Here is a 13,053-nt window from a genome sequence, read left to right on the forward strand (position 1 = left end):
CACTGTTTGGCTGCCTTAAGGGTGTCCCCCTCCCATTCACACCCATCCTGCCGAGGAAGTGGCCCTCTCCTCCCTCCCAGGCCCCAGCACCAAGACAGAAAGTGGGGCAGGAAAGGTGCTCTGAGCTCAACCTCTCATCGTGGCCAGGAGTGGGCCAGGGACTTGTCCAAGGCCACTCATCCTCCAGGGGCAAAACTAGGACTGGCCCCACACTTCCTGATGCCAGCTGTGGATGCCTTATGTGCCTCCACCCATGTCATAGTTGCTCTTGAACACATTATTCCAGAGGGACTTTGGGGAGCCCACAGTGGGCCAGGTGACCTCTTCCTCCCCTAACTTCAGCAGGCTCAAGGTAAGGTGTGATATGTTCATATAGAAAACCTCCAGGGCAATTCTCTGCACACAGTATGTCCTCAATGATACACCTCCCAGCAGCACTGACCAGGTGGCCAACCCTCCCCCCACCCCAAGCTTGGGAGCATCTTAACCAACATTTATAAATCCTTGCACTCACCCCATGGAGCTGCCTGTAATAATAAGTACAGGTTACCAGGTGCTTCCTCTCACAGACACTATTCTAAGCACATGATATGAATTATCACCTTTAATCTTGACAACAGTCCCATGAAATCAGGTCCATAGGGGCTGGCCCGGTGGTTGAGTGGTTAAGTTTGCATGCTCTGCTTAAGTGGCGCAGGGTTTCGCCAGTTCGGATCCTGGGTGCAGACCTAGCACCACATGTCAGGCCATGCTGAGGCGGCGTCCCACATGGCAGAGCCAGAAGGACCTACAGCTAGAATACACAACTACATACTGGGGGGCCTCGGGGAGGAGAAGGGAAAAAAAGGAAGATAGGCAACAGATGTTAACTCGGGTGCCAATCTTTTACCAAAATATCAGGTCTATAATTAGCCCCCATTTTATAGATGGGAAAACTAAGGCGCAGAGCAGTTAAGTGACTTGCCCACGTTCATATTTCGAGGAAATGATTGTCCCGGGATTGAAACTCTGGCAATCTAGTTCCAGACCTGTGCTGTTACTGTGCAGTCCCAACGCAAGACCTCACTGCCCTGGGCAGTCGCAAGGGCCTCCCAATATACTTCAGCTTGCAGCTTGGGAGGACAAACACCCATCTCTTTTATATCCCCTCCAAGTGAAGTTTGGGTATGCAACATGGCCTACATTTTAACTTATTAGCAGTGCCCAGTGGAACTTTCTGCCATGATGGAAACGTTCTGTAACCCACAGTCTCCAATGAGGTAGTGTGAGCAAGTGCAACGTGGCTAGTGTGACTAAGGAACTGAATCTTTTATTTAATTTTAATTAATTTAAACCTAAATAGCCACACGTGTTTAGTTGCTACTGTATTGGACAGTGCAGATCTAGACCTTTCCAAACATACCCTCCAAATCGGGTGACGACCCATCTAATCATTTGACCTGATGCAGTGTCAGACAAGTAACAGGCATTCTATTTCATTTAGAATAGGAAACACTGACCCAGAGGGTAGTGATGGCATGAGGTCACACAGCCGGGTCCAGAGCAAAGCTGGCCCCAAGCCCAGCTCCATCTTTTCCTCCACATGGTGCTCAGTCAATTTCTGTCCCCTCCCATCTAGCCCAGGCCTTTCCCAGGACGTCCACCCAGTGTCCATCTTTGGCCAGCTGACTCCTCAGCATATACTTTGTGATTCCCAATTACCAACACAGCCTGAGACATGGGTCATATAGAACCTTCTAGAACCCTTGGAGAGTGTATGCATGGTGAGGCCCTTTATGCTCACACCTCCAGCTGCAGATTTGCAGGATCTTGGATGGTCATCTCTGGAGGGACAGTTAGAAGCCATCTTGGGGCCGGCTCCGTGGCCGAGTGGTTAAGTTCGCGCACTCTGCTGTGGTGGCCCAGGGTTCAGATCCTGGGCGCGGACATGGCACCGCTTGTCAGGCCACGTTGAGGCGGCGTCCCACGTCCCACAACTAGAAGGACCTGCAAGTGGGATATACAACTGTGTACAGGGCGGGGTTGGGGAGATAAAGCAGGAAAAAAAAAAAAAGATTAAAAAAAAAAGAAGCCATCTCGATGAGGCTGAACTAGATGTGAGATGGCAAATAGCATACGTGCTGCCATTCTCCATACTGCCGATGGCAGACATTGCTAATCAATCCTCACTGCCACTACCCTCATTCCCGTTTTATCTTCTCTCACCAGACTATTACATAAGCTTCATCTCTGGCCTCTGCCTCCATTCTGGATCCCTCCCCAACATCCATTCACTACACCAGGGCTAGATTAATCTTCCTTAAATATATATTTAGAGTGTTGGTTTTGCCACTTACTCACTGGGTACCCCTGGCAAGTGTCTTCCCCTCAGTTTCTCTGCATGTAAAAATGAAGGAATTGGGCCATAGATGGTAAATATCTAGCACACCTATTGCCACCACCCATTCCAACATTCAGGCCAGACATTACTAATTGATTATACCCTTCTTTCCCACTGAATTCAGATGTGACCTCAAAATCTATCAATCCCTCAGTGTGGATGCACAAGATATAATCTAGTTAGTATCCTAGAAACCATCCTTAATAATCTCTTCTCCGTTGTAGGGATGGGGAAATTGAGGCCCTGAGAGGTTGAGAGGGGCTGTATATTTCTTAAGGGCTCCATCTGCTCATCCTCTACCCTGAGTGAGATGGGAGGGGAAGGTGGGCTGAGTGGAGGCCCCACAGACTCTCCAGCCCTGCAGCTGAGCTGACCACCAAGCTCCCCGTCCCTCCAGGATGGGCAAAGCTGGCCCCTGACACCGGCCTTTGCCTGGACAGGTACGGGAGGCAGATCTGAGTGACCAGTACGAGGCGGCCTGTGAGTCGGCCTGCAGCGAGGCTGAGTCGGCCGCGGCAGAGGCGCTGGACTTGCCCCTGCCCAGCTACTTCCGCTCCCGCAGCCACAGCTACCTGCGTGCCATCCAGGCGGGCTGCTCGCAGGAGGAGGACAGTGTCTCCCTGCAGTCCCTCTCCCCACCGCCCAGCACCGGCAGCCTCAGCAACAGTCGCACACTTCCAAGTGAGTACTGTGATGGGGAGAGGGCTTTATTTTAATTAATTAATTTTATTTATTTATTTATTTAGCGAGGGGACCCCAGAGACAATTCCTGGTGGGCCAGCCGCTGAAAATGCTGCAGAAGAATCCGTGGTGGGTTGGCCAAGACTAAAGAGACGGTTAGGAGCAAAAGCATGAGGTCTTGGGGCTGAACTTCCCACCAACCAGAGAACCGGAGCTCAAATGGGGCTCACAGAGGCAGACGTCACCACTGGTGGTGGGGGTGCGGGGACTGGAGAAGGCTGCAGCTTGCAGATGCTCGGTTGCCCCTGACTGTCCAGGTGCTGGCTCAGAGCAGTCACCCGCTGGTGGGCAGGGCTTTCGGAAGCCCTACCTCCGTGTTTTGATTAGTTCAGGTAAGTGAACCTCTGGGGAGGTGGGATCCTGCAGGGAGAGGATGGGATCTGCATTGAGCCTTCTCAAAAGGATGAGTTTGCAGGTTTCTCTCATATTCACAGTCAGGGACAACCCTCCTGATACTTGTTCTAAACCCTCTGAAGATAACCCATGCATGATCAGAGAATAAAGGGGACCCTGCACAGAGCAAGCCATGAAAATCAAGAAAATCAAGACCAAGGAAAATCATAGGACAATTTCTGGCTTGGTAGAGAGAGCTTTGAGCTTACTCTGGCTGGCTAGTTCTCCTCCATGAATCTCAGTTTCCCCATTGATAAACTGAGGCATAAGCCAGACCCCAGAGGGCTCTTGGGGAGATGAAATAAGAATGAGCATAAGAGTGTGTAAGCAGGACCTTGCACGTGGTAGGAGCTGACAGGTGATGGCTGTTATCACTGGTTCTCACACTTGACTCTGAGCTTCCTGACGATCAAAGGCAATTGGGGTTGGATTGTTGTAGGAAGAGAGACAGCTGTTTCAATTGCTCAATTGGTGTTTGAGGTAAATAAATGAGCCTGAGTCCCATGGATATTCTCTACACAGGAAACCAGCTCATTGATGGAGTGAACCGGTCTTTGCAGGGGGCAGAGCAAGAAACCACTTTGTTTCACTATTGCCTTCCAAACCCTGGTTTGTATCTGAGCAGATCCCCGAGCTTTTCCAGTCACTTTTAGACCCTAAGCAACAGTTTCACTTTCAAGTATTAAGAGTCCAGTCTGGTCTCATTTCAAAACTTTGGTCTCATCCACCTTGAGTCCCCTGCGCCTGCAGCTAGGACATGGCTCGGGCTGGGAAGCCCGCAGTGGGGAATGGGTGTGGTGGTCGGTGTCTTCTCTGTTCCTTGTTCACCAGTGGCTGTTCTGGTCCCTCCAGGTGGGAGGGGGAGGCAGCTAGTGCAGGTGTTGTCTGACATCAGGACTTTGCGGATGACAGATACCACATGCTGGCTCCTTCTTCTAGGTGGTGCTTTTGGAGTTTCTCCTGTCCTGCAGGGCCCTCCTGGTGCCTTCTTTCCTGGCATGGGCAATTCCCCTCCAGGCCACTGCTTCTTATTCCCTCCTCCATCCCATGGTCTCCCTCCTCCTCCCCATTCAGCCTCCTTTTGCTAGGGGACCTGGCCTTGCCAGGCAGGCATCTTGGGCAGAATCCTCTGAAGACAACTCCAGCCCTACCTTTTTCTCGGCTCCCACTTAACCCGTGTGAAAATGAGGCCTTTGCCTTGTGAAACTGTGAAAGTATGGGCTGGTCTGCTACAGCCTTCCGCCTAGACCTGCTGTGACAGGTAGCCCTGCCAGCCCCTCCATTTCAGAGGTGTCCAAGCAGGTGTTGAGGCCCAAGTTCTATGGCCCCCAAATCCAGGGGATCCCTGCCAGGCTCTCGCAGGCAGTCTGCTACAGTCTCATAGGAACCTCAAGTAAAAGATCAGCTTCTCCACATCATCAGGCTCATGAGAAGTTCTCTAAGCATGAGCTAGGCCTGGGGGGACATATAGCACCTCAGCAATTTGCTTCAAATAAACCCTCATTCACCAACCTCCCCCAACCCCAACCACTCATGAATGGGCTGAGAATGGGTCAGCTATTGCTACAATAGTGCTGCCTAACAAACAACCACAAAATTATTGTAACACAACAACTGACGTTTATTTCTTGCTCCCAAGTTTGTGGGTCAGCTGGAACTGCTCTGCTCCACATGTCTCTCATCCTCCTCCTACGACCAAAGAGTCCTGGGTCAGTGGCCTAGCCAGGGCATATTCTTCTCATGGTGATGGCATAAACACAAGAGAGCAAGCCTAACTACCCAAGCACATTTCAAGGCCCCTGCTTGCATAATATCTGCTAAAATCCTGTTGGCTAAAGCAAGTCCTATGATTGAGCTCAAAGACAAAGGATGGAGAAATACCCTCCCACCTTTGTGTAAAAAAACTGTATTTCTATGGCAAGGAGTATGGAGGGAGGAGTGAAGAATCAGGGTCAATAATTCACTCTATTACAGTCCACTCTCTTGGCCACATTTATTCACACCCCTCTCACATAGAAAATACGCCTATACTTAAGACCTCCCAAAGTCTCTTCTAGTCATAACAGCAAGATCTCCTGATCTATATCAGGTCTGGATGTGGCTCCTCTTGGTTGAATGACCTAAAATCTAAAAAAAAAAGTTATCTACCTGCCCTGCCAACTCCCCACACATCCAGCATACATTGGCAAAATATGTACAGGATAACTGCAATTCATACTCCCGTTCAGAAAGAGAGAGAAAGGGAATTCAGAAACTTACTGATCCATGACACTTCTGGAGTCCTTCTGGGCGAATGTTGGGTGAATACTCTGGGAATGTTCCTTGATTAGGCCCGAGCTTTCCTCCCTGGGGTTGACTTGCTAATCCATTGGTTTCCACAGCTCTTGGCTCTGCTCTCTGAAAACCCTTCCTTTTCCATTAGTCTTTTTGGCCACTTCTAAAGAGACCATTGAAGAATATGTCCTTTGGGCAGCTGAACAGCTTTCTTAGCCTGCCTCCTGCCTGAAGAAAGTTAGGGACCCAGATGTCTTTTTATACCTTGAATGGTCTCAGTCCCTTTAGCCTAAGCTGATCATAGTTTTGGCCATGTACCTACCTCAAACACTTTGTGGGTTTTCTATGTATTTGATTCCACTTAACTCCATGTAACGAAAGCCACACCCACAATTATTTTTGAGTCATGCCAGTGTCTCTAGACTCAATTATAACTACTTTGAGTACATCAAGCTTCTGTGGGGCCAACCTCTTAAGCTTTCTGGAAGCCTTTTTGAGTAGCTGAGAGCATCTACTAGATGGTACCTTACTATTTTAGAGTCTTAACTGGCCATGACCTTAGTTTGATCTTTGTCTTTTGTCCAGGCTCTATCTTAATTTGAGAATGATTTACTGGCAGGAGAGGCTAGAGTTGACAGATTAATTTTCCAACTCAGCAAGTTCTAGGCTCTCTATATTCCCTCTAAACACTCTGTGCCCTGCAACACTCCTATATCTTTTATGAGTTGCTCTCTTTCTCGTAAGTCCTTATCAAATGTAGCCCAAAGGCGCCAGCTTTTGCTTTCAACATTTTGCCTGGAAACTATCTCGCTTAAATCCATTTGCTCTCTTCAAGTTACTGTAGATTGACAGTTTTACCAAGCGTTTTGTCTCTATATAATATGGGCCACCTTTTTTCAAGCCTGCTGTAACAGTTCACTTACTGCTCACCAGTTGGTCCCAGAGCCAGTGCTACATATTTTCATTTTTGTTGCTAACACACCCCACTCTTGGTACCAATTTTTGTATCAGTCAACTATTACCACAATAATGCTGTGTAACAAGCAAGCACATAATTTCAGTGGCACACACAATAATATGCATTTGTTCTCATTCATGAGTTTGCAGGTTGGCTGGTTCTGCTCTGCATATCCTCCATCCCCCTCCTGGAACCAAAAGGTGCTCCTGGAATCAGCGCCCTAGCCAGGTGCTCTTCTCATGATGATGGCAAGAGTTTAAGAGGGCAGACTCCACTGTATAAGCACATTTCAAGTCTCTGTGTCACATCTGCTAACATCTGGCTGCTCAAAGCAAAAGTCACATGAGTCCAAAGCCAAGGTCCAGGGAAATACATTCCACCTTTTGTGGGAGAAACTGCAGTTACATAGCAAAGGGCATGAATACAGGGAATGATTGAGAATTGACGCCAAAAATTCAATCAAACCTAGCTCCCCCAGCACATCGCATATGGATGATCCAGCATCGGGCTTTAAATGTAGGGATGTGGGGCTCCAATTATCCTAAGTTTGAAAGCTTTAGCCCAAACGAAGACACTCAAGAAAGTATCATGTAGCAACATCTGACACCTACCCAGACATGTGTGCACATATGCACCTACTTATAGACATACATAAAGTTTTGTTCTCTTATACCTATATATGATATGAAAACACACGCACACTGATATTCTTACCTGTACACATATACACCTCATCTCTACATAGACCTGCACATGCATTCACATACATGTGTGTCTCCTTCAAGGCTCGTGCCACCTCCACACCTGTGAGGAAATTGTGCCCTAGCAGATTGGAGCCACCAAAAAAATTCACCCCCCACGTTTCCCAGGGGGAAATATTCAGCCCTCCTTCCAGGGCTCCAGAGTGAGCACTACATACTTGCTCCTCTCTCCTCTACCTCTGATCCCTTCACACTCATCAGGTAAACCCACCTGCCTTGCAGAGAAAACCAAAGCCACCCAATTGTCAAACCTGTGTGTAGAGCTGCAGCTGATGCATGAGAACAGTTCCTTTGTGCTGGGTTTGGAAAAGGCGCTCCCCCAAGACATTTCATTGCCATCTGTTGAAAAATTGTCATGATGTACAATTTTTATTAGAATAAGGTCCTTTACTGCCATCTGCCAGAAGTTTGTCATAATAAGTATATAATTCAATTATGTCTTTGTTGTGATCAACACCCCCCTAATAGGTAGCATCCTTAATCAATGTAAAACTTGTCCAACCATACATGTCAATCCTGCCCATCATCACCTCCCTCCACGTGGGCACACCCACACTCTGCCACTGTCTCCCCGCAGGGTCACCCCGCTCAAAAGGCTGCCCCCCTCCTCAGCATATGTCTCCAGTGAGTGAGCAGTCCGGGCCCTGTCCTCTGCCTAGGGCTGTTTTGAGCTCCCATGTTGCTGAGGGGCATGAAAGCTCTTTGTCACTCTCACATGGGTACATATGCTCTCGGGCCATCTGTAGGCAGGTAGGTAGATGTGGGGGGCGGTTACTGAGGCAGTGAGAGCCTGGAAGGCGGGGGCTCCTCTGGAGTGGCGGTGGCCAGGGCATGGATCTGCCCACCCACCCACCTACTCAGAGCTGGCCAGCTTCCCAGCTGCCCCCTTTCTCCCTCCCCCCTTTCTGACCCAGATTCCACATTCCAGAAATAGCTCTGGCAGGTGATTGGCAGGCTGGGTCAGCTCCAGCTGGGATGGAAGCAGCAGCTTGGCTGCATATACATGCCCCTCCCCAGCCAAAGGACCTACCTGGGAGGGGACACGGCGGTGCCCACCCTTCAGTCTGCCCCATCCTGCCTCCTCTCTCTCTCTGACTATGAAAAAGACCAGAAAGAACAGAGAAAACCCTCCCTCCCACTCCAGCCGCCTCCTCCTCTGCCCATCTCCCATTGGTGCTCATTCTCTTCTCCCTGCTTCCTTTCTCCATCCCTTTCTTCCAGCTTCCTCTCCCTCTGCCCCTGCCTCTCCACCATCTTAGCCTTCTGTCTTTCTCCCTCAGCCCTGTTTCTCCCCCCACCCTCTCTTCCTTTCTTCCCTCTCAGTTTCTGGCCCTCCTCCCTCCCCAGCCTCCCTTTCTGTGTCTCTCCCACGCCGTCTGAATCACAAGGGAGGCTGTGACATCACCCAGGGGCCTCGGCAAGCGGTGGTGGTGGGCTGCTGAGTGGCACCCCTGCTCCTGCCAACTGCATTCTCTGCACCTGCACGTGTGTACGTGTGTGTACACACACACAGAGGTGCACACACTTGGGGTCACTCCCTGGCAGTGCTTAAGGCTCTAGACTGAGCTGGGATAGGTTCCTGGCCTGGGATGCACCCTTGCTCCTTCAGGGGTCCTGTTCAGGGGTCCTGAGTTCTAGTTTCAGCTCTGCTGTGTCACTCTGGGTACACCCCAGCCCCTCCCTGTGTCTCAAATTTCCTATCAATGTTATGAGGCTTGGGTTTGTGGAACCCCCAAACACCTCCCATCCAAGTCACAGAATGCTCTGCCCTCCCTTCTTTGTCCCCTCTCCCCTCCCCCAGTCCTCTCTAATTCACTCCCCGCTGCATAGACAGAGGAAAGGAGGGTGACAAAATTCCAGTAAGCAGCCAACCCTCCAGTCAGCCTCGTCCCCCAAGCCTAACCTTCCAGTCTCTGGTTATTACACCACAGGGTCCAGTCAGATTGGACACTCCAACCCCAGAGTGTCAGGGCTGAGAGGAACCTCAAAGACCGTCATGCCAGAGATTGCAAATAGAACTCAACTCATACGTCATCTCTGATCCCTGGAGCTCAGGACTGAGATTTAGTTAAGCAGAGAAGTGTGCCACCATCGACGACTGATGTCTGCCGTGGCCAGGATAGTTACACATATCTGACATTCCAATTTAACCCAGTTTAACCTCACACACACATGCACATACACATTTACAGATATTTTACAAAGACACTGCAGCCTAGAGAACGTGACTGTCATGTCAAGGTCACCCAGTTAGTATATCAAGGGGCTTTTCCCACCTAGATCTGCCTGACTCCAAAGCCGTGAGTTCCCCATTATCCCATGTGGGGAGGAGCCATCCAGGGTCCTGGTAAAGAGATGTGATACGGTTATAGGAGATTCGGGGAGAATTATCTAGCAACCAAGGCAGGATGGATTGGAGACTGGTGCAGTGGTCCAGGCAAGGCAAGGGTCGGAGAGTAATGGGAGGACCCAGGAGGCCTCTCAGAGTGAGTGATAAGGAGCCAGAATTCCTTGCTGCTGCACCTCTCCACAGGAGGCACTGGGCGGAAGGCAGGGCTCCTCCCTGGGCTCCACCAAGCCTTGGACCAGGACGTTCCTGGTTAATCAGGTGCCCACCAGGTGCTGAGTGCATAGATTGCCACTCTTCTAAGTCCCGTTTTTCAGCAGATCCATTGAGCCTTCTGGGGGAAAGTAGTGATTGGGCTTAGGGACTGGTGGGCAGGCCGGGAACCCCAGGATTGAGATTCTTGAACAAGACAGATGCATTCCTTACACCCTCAGGGGTAGAAAGGTCAGGCCAAAGGAGGAGAGACTAAGGTGTTTAAAGTGAACCCCAGAGACCCCATGGCATGGTGGTTAAGGACTTAGCCTTCAATCGGGCAGCTCTGTCATTGAATAGATGTTTATTATTCACCTAAAATAGGCCAGGCCACGCTCCAGGAACCAGGGACACATCAGTGAACAAAATGGAAACCCCTGCCTTCATGGAGAGTACTTTACTGGGGGGTGGGGGGGAGCCAGCAGACAAAATGATAAGCATAAATAACACAAGTATAGGATTTATTGGAAAGCAGCACCGAGCAAGGGGCATGGGGAGTGCTAGCAGCGGAAGGGAGGGGTACTGCAGCAGGAACAGGGTAGCTAGGGTAGAACTCATTGAGAAGGATGTTTGAGCAACGACTTGAAGAAAGTGAGGGAATGAGTTGTGTAGGGGAAGTACTCCAGACAGGGGCAAGAGTGGTGCAAAGGTCCTGAGGCAAGAGGGTGCCTGGTATGTTGGAGGAACAGGGGCCAGTGTGGCTGGGTCAGAGCAAGACAGGCTCATGCTTAGGGCCTTCCTGAATTTTTCTAAATTAATCAATTTAAAGATAAACACGAAATGAATAGTACAGTTGTAGCATAGTGACTGTGAGTAGGACAAAGTAAGCTATTTTCAAAATGGCTCAATCACCTTCAGTTGCTTTTGTTGCCTTTATGCAAAACTTGTGACAGTGGTACTGGAAACACTGTATCATCTTCTTCAGTGAGATTCTTTTCTCCATTTTACATTTGGAAAACAGATGCACAGAGAAGGGGAGGGACTTGCCTAGGTCACCAGCAAGGCAGGTCTGGGAACAGGAGCTGGGTCTGTGGATGGCAGATCTACTGTAGGTGTGACCCGGAGGGATGAGGCTACCAAAGAAACGACTCAGGACCGGGACTGTGAGGAGAGGGGACTCGCAGGGGGAAGCGGGGGACTGGGAGGGCCATGAGGTGTGAAGAGAGTGATTTATGGATTTAGGCGGCGCCTACTGCGCTTTGCCCTCCAGGGCACCGTGGGTGTGCTGGTTTTATTTTGCCGAGGAGGAAACGAAGGCTCAGGGAGGTTGAATGAGCTTCTGGTCCAAGATCACACAGCCCTCGAGAAGCTGAGCCGGGATTTGAACCCAATTAGAAGGACTCCCGATGAAGACAGCAAAGCGAGGATGAAGCGCAGGGGACAACTAGAATCGTTTAGGACGTAGAGTCGATAGTACTTGAGGACAAATTTGACCATACAGGGGTGAAAAGACCACCGCAGGCGGGTACCTCTGACCCTCAGTTTCCCCGGCTAGGGGTGTTAACTCTCCCGGCCCGCCTCCCGGACGGAGCATGCGTCCCGTTCCAGCTGGAACCGGTTTGGCGGAGCGGCCCGAGGGGCGGAGCCCCCCGTGCTCAGGCGTGCGCGTGCCGACGTGTGCGCGCGCTCCCTCTCACAGTCAGCCGGCCTGGGCGTGGGCTGGACCGCGCGCCCCGCGCGCTTGCGCACGGGCCACGTGCCGAGCGGGCTGTGCGCGCTCCCGCCCGCCCCGGGAGTCCCGGGGGACGCGCGCGCGCGGCTGACGCGGGGGGCGGGGCGGGGCGGGGCCGGCGCGGGGCTTTAACCCGGAGGCCCCGCCCCTCGGGCGTACAAAACCGGAGCCTCGGGCCGGGCCGCGTGAGGGAGGAGGGTGAGTGCCCGCCGCTGGCCGCAGCTGCCGCCAGCCCGTCCGTCACTCCGTCCGTCTGTCCGGTCCACGTCGTCGCCGCCGCCGCCTCCTCAGCCCGGACGCCCGGGGCCCGCCCAGCGTCGCCCGGAGCCGCGGCGGCCCCGCGAGGAAACGGGCGCCGCCCCCGCCCGGCCCTGCCCCCGCCCTCCTCCCCGTCTGTCCGTCCGTCCGTCCGCCCGCCCGCTTGCGCTTCCGTGCCCTGTGCGGCCGCAGGCCCTCGGCCGGTCTCCCCGCCCCGCCCGCTTTGTCTCTCCCCGGCTCGCTGTCTCTTTGTCTCTGCCCTCGCGGTGCCGCGGCCCCTCCCTCGCCCCGTCTCGGGGCCCCCTCGGCGCTCCTCGTCCCTCACAGCAGCCCTGTCTCAGCGCCCCGTTCTTTGGACTGCCCCTCGGAGCGCCCCACGTCTTTGGGGTCTCTCCTTCAGAACACCCTCCGCACTCTCCCGGGGCTCTTCTCGGAGCTCCCGCACATCCCTTGGGGGTCCCCCCTGCCGTCTGTACCCCCCAAATCCCCGGGGTCTTGCCTCCTCTTCGCCCTTATTTCCTCGAGATTTCCCCCTCTTTTGGTGTTCCCCGTGTACGCTGGGACCTCCGAGATCCCTTGGGGTCTCTCCTTAGGACCCCCAAAAGCTCCCCCGCTCCCTGACTTGAGCGCCCCTCCCTGCCTTCCCTCGGTTTGTCCCCTGTCGCTGTCTCTCCTTGTTCTCTCTCAGGCTTCTGCACCCCCCCTTTCTCTGGGTCGGGGTCCCCTGCTTTGCTCTCCTTGCCTCGCTCTGCCCCCACATCTGTCTCGGTGGTCTCGCCACTGGATGTCTCTTGCACGGAAAGCCCCCGTTTGAGCCTGCTCCTTGGCCCAGTGCTCCTGGCCCCCCTGGCTTTGTCTGCCCCGGCCCCCTGTCTCCCCCGCTCTCTGCTCCCCTGTCTCTCCCTCTCCCCTTTTCTGTCTTTGCCGGTCTCTGGGGCTCTGACCCCCGTCCGGCCCTCATGGCTTTGTGTCTGGAGCTCTTGAAGCAATGTGAGTGGTGGGGTGTCCAGGTCGGGC

General features: G+C 52.5%; 1 protein-coding gene and 1 long non-coding RNA gene across 23 annotated transcripts in view; one reads left to right on the plus strand and one right to left on the minus strand.

The window, feature by feature from the left end:
• DLGAP4 (DLG associated protein 4) overlaps positions 1-13,053 on the plus strand; it is a 202,286-nt gene that overhangs the window by 123,205 nt on the left and 66,028 nt on the right. For 6 of the 22 annotated variants that reach the window (XM_070247650.1, XM_070247652.1, XM_070247651.1 and 3 more), the window contains one exon: positions 2,821-3,061. In XM_070247650.1, the coding sequence (XP_070103751.1) occupies positions 2,821-3,061 (241 nt within the window). Of the gene's footprint in view, positions 1-2,820; positions 3,062-11,921; positions 13,027-13,053 lie in introns of those variants that run through there. The other 16 variants (XM_014735134.3, XM_014735135.3, XM_070247669.1 and 13 more) reach the window with 7 other exon arrangements.
• On the minus strand, positions 1,854-8,665 carry LOC111769998 (uncharacterized). Its single transcript, XR_002802884.2, has 3 exons — positions 8,538-8,665; positions 7,759-7,846; positions 1,854-1,986 (listed from the first exon to the last, which is right to left on the minus strand). It is a non-coding gene; the product is annotated as an uncharacterized lncRNA (long non-coding RNA).

Source organism: Equus caballus, chromosome 22 (assembly GCF_041296265.1).
Source record: "Equus caballus isolate H_3958 breed thoroughbred chromosome 22, TB-T2T, whole genome shotgun sequence".
Taxonomy (NCBI): domain Eukaryota; kingdom Metazoa; phylum Chordata; class Mammalia; order Perissodactyla; family Equidae; genus Equus; species Equus caballus.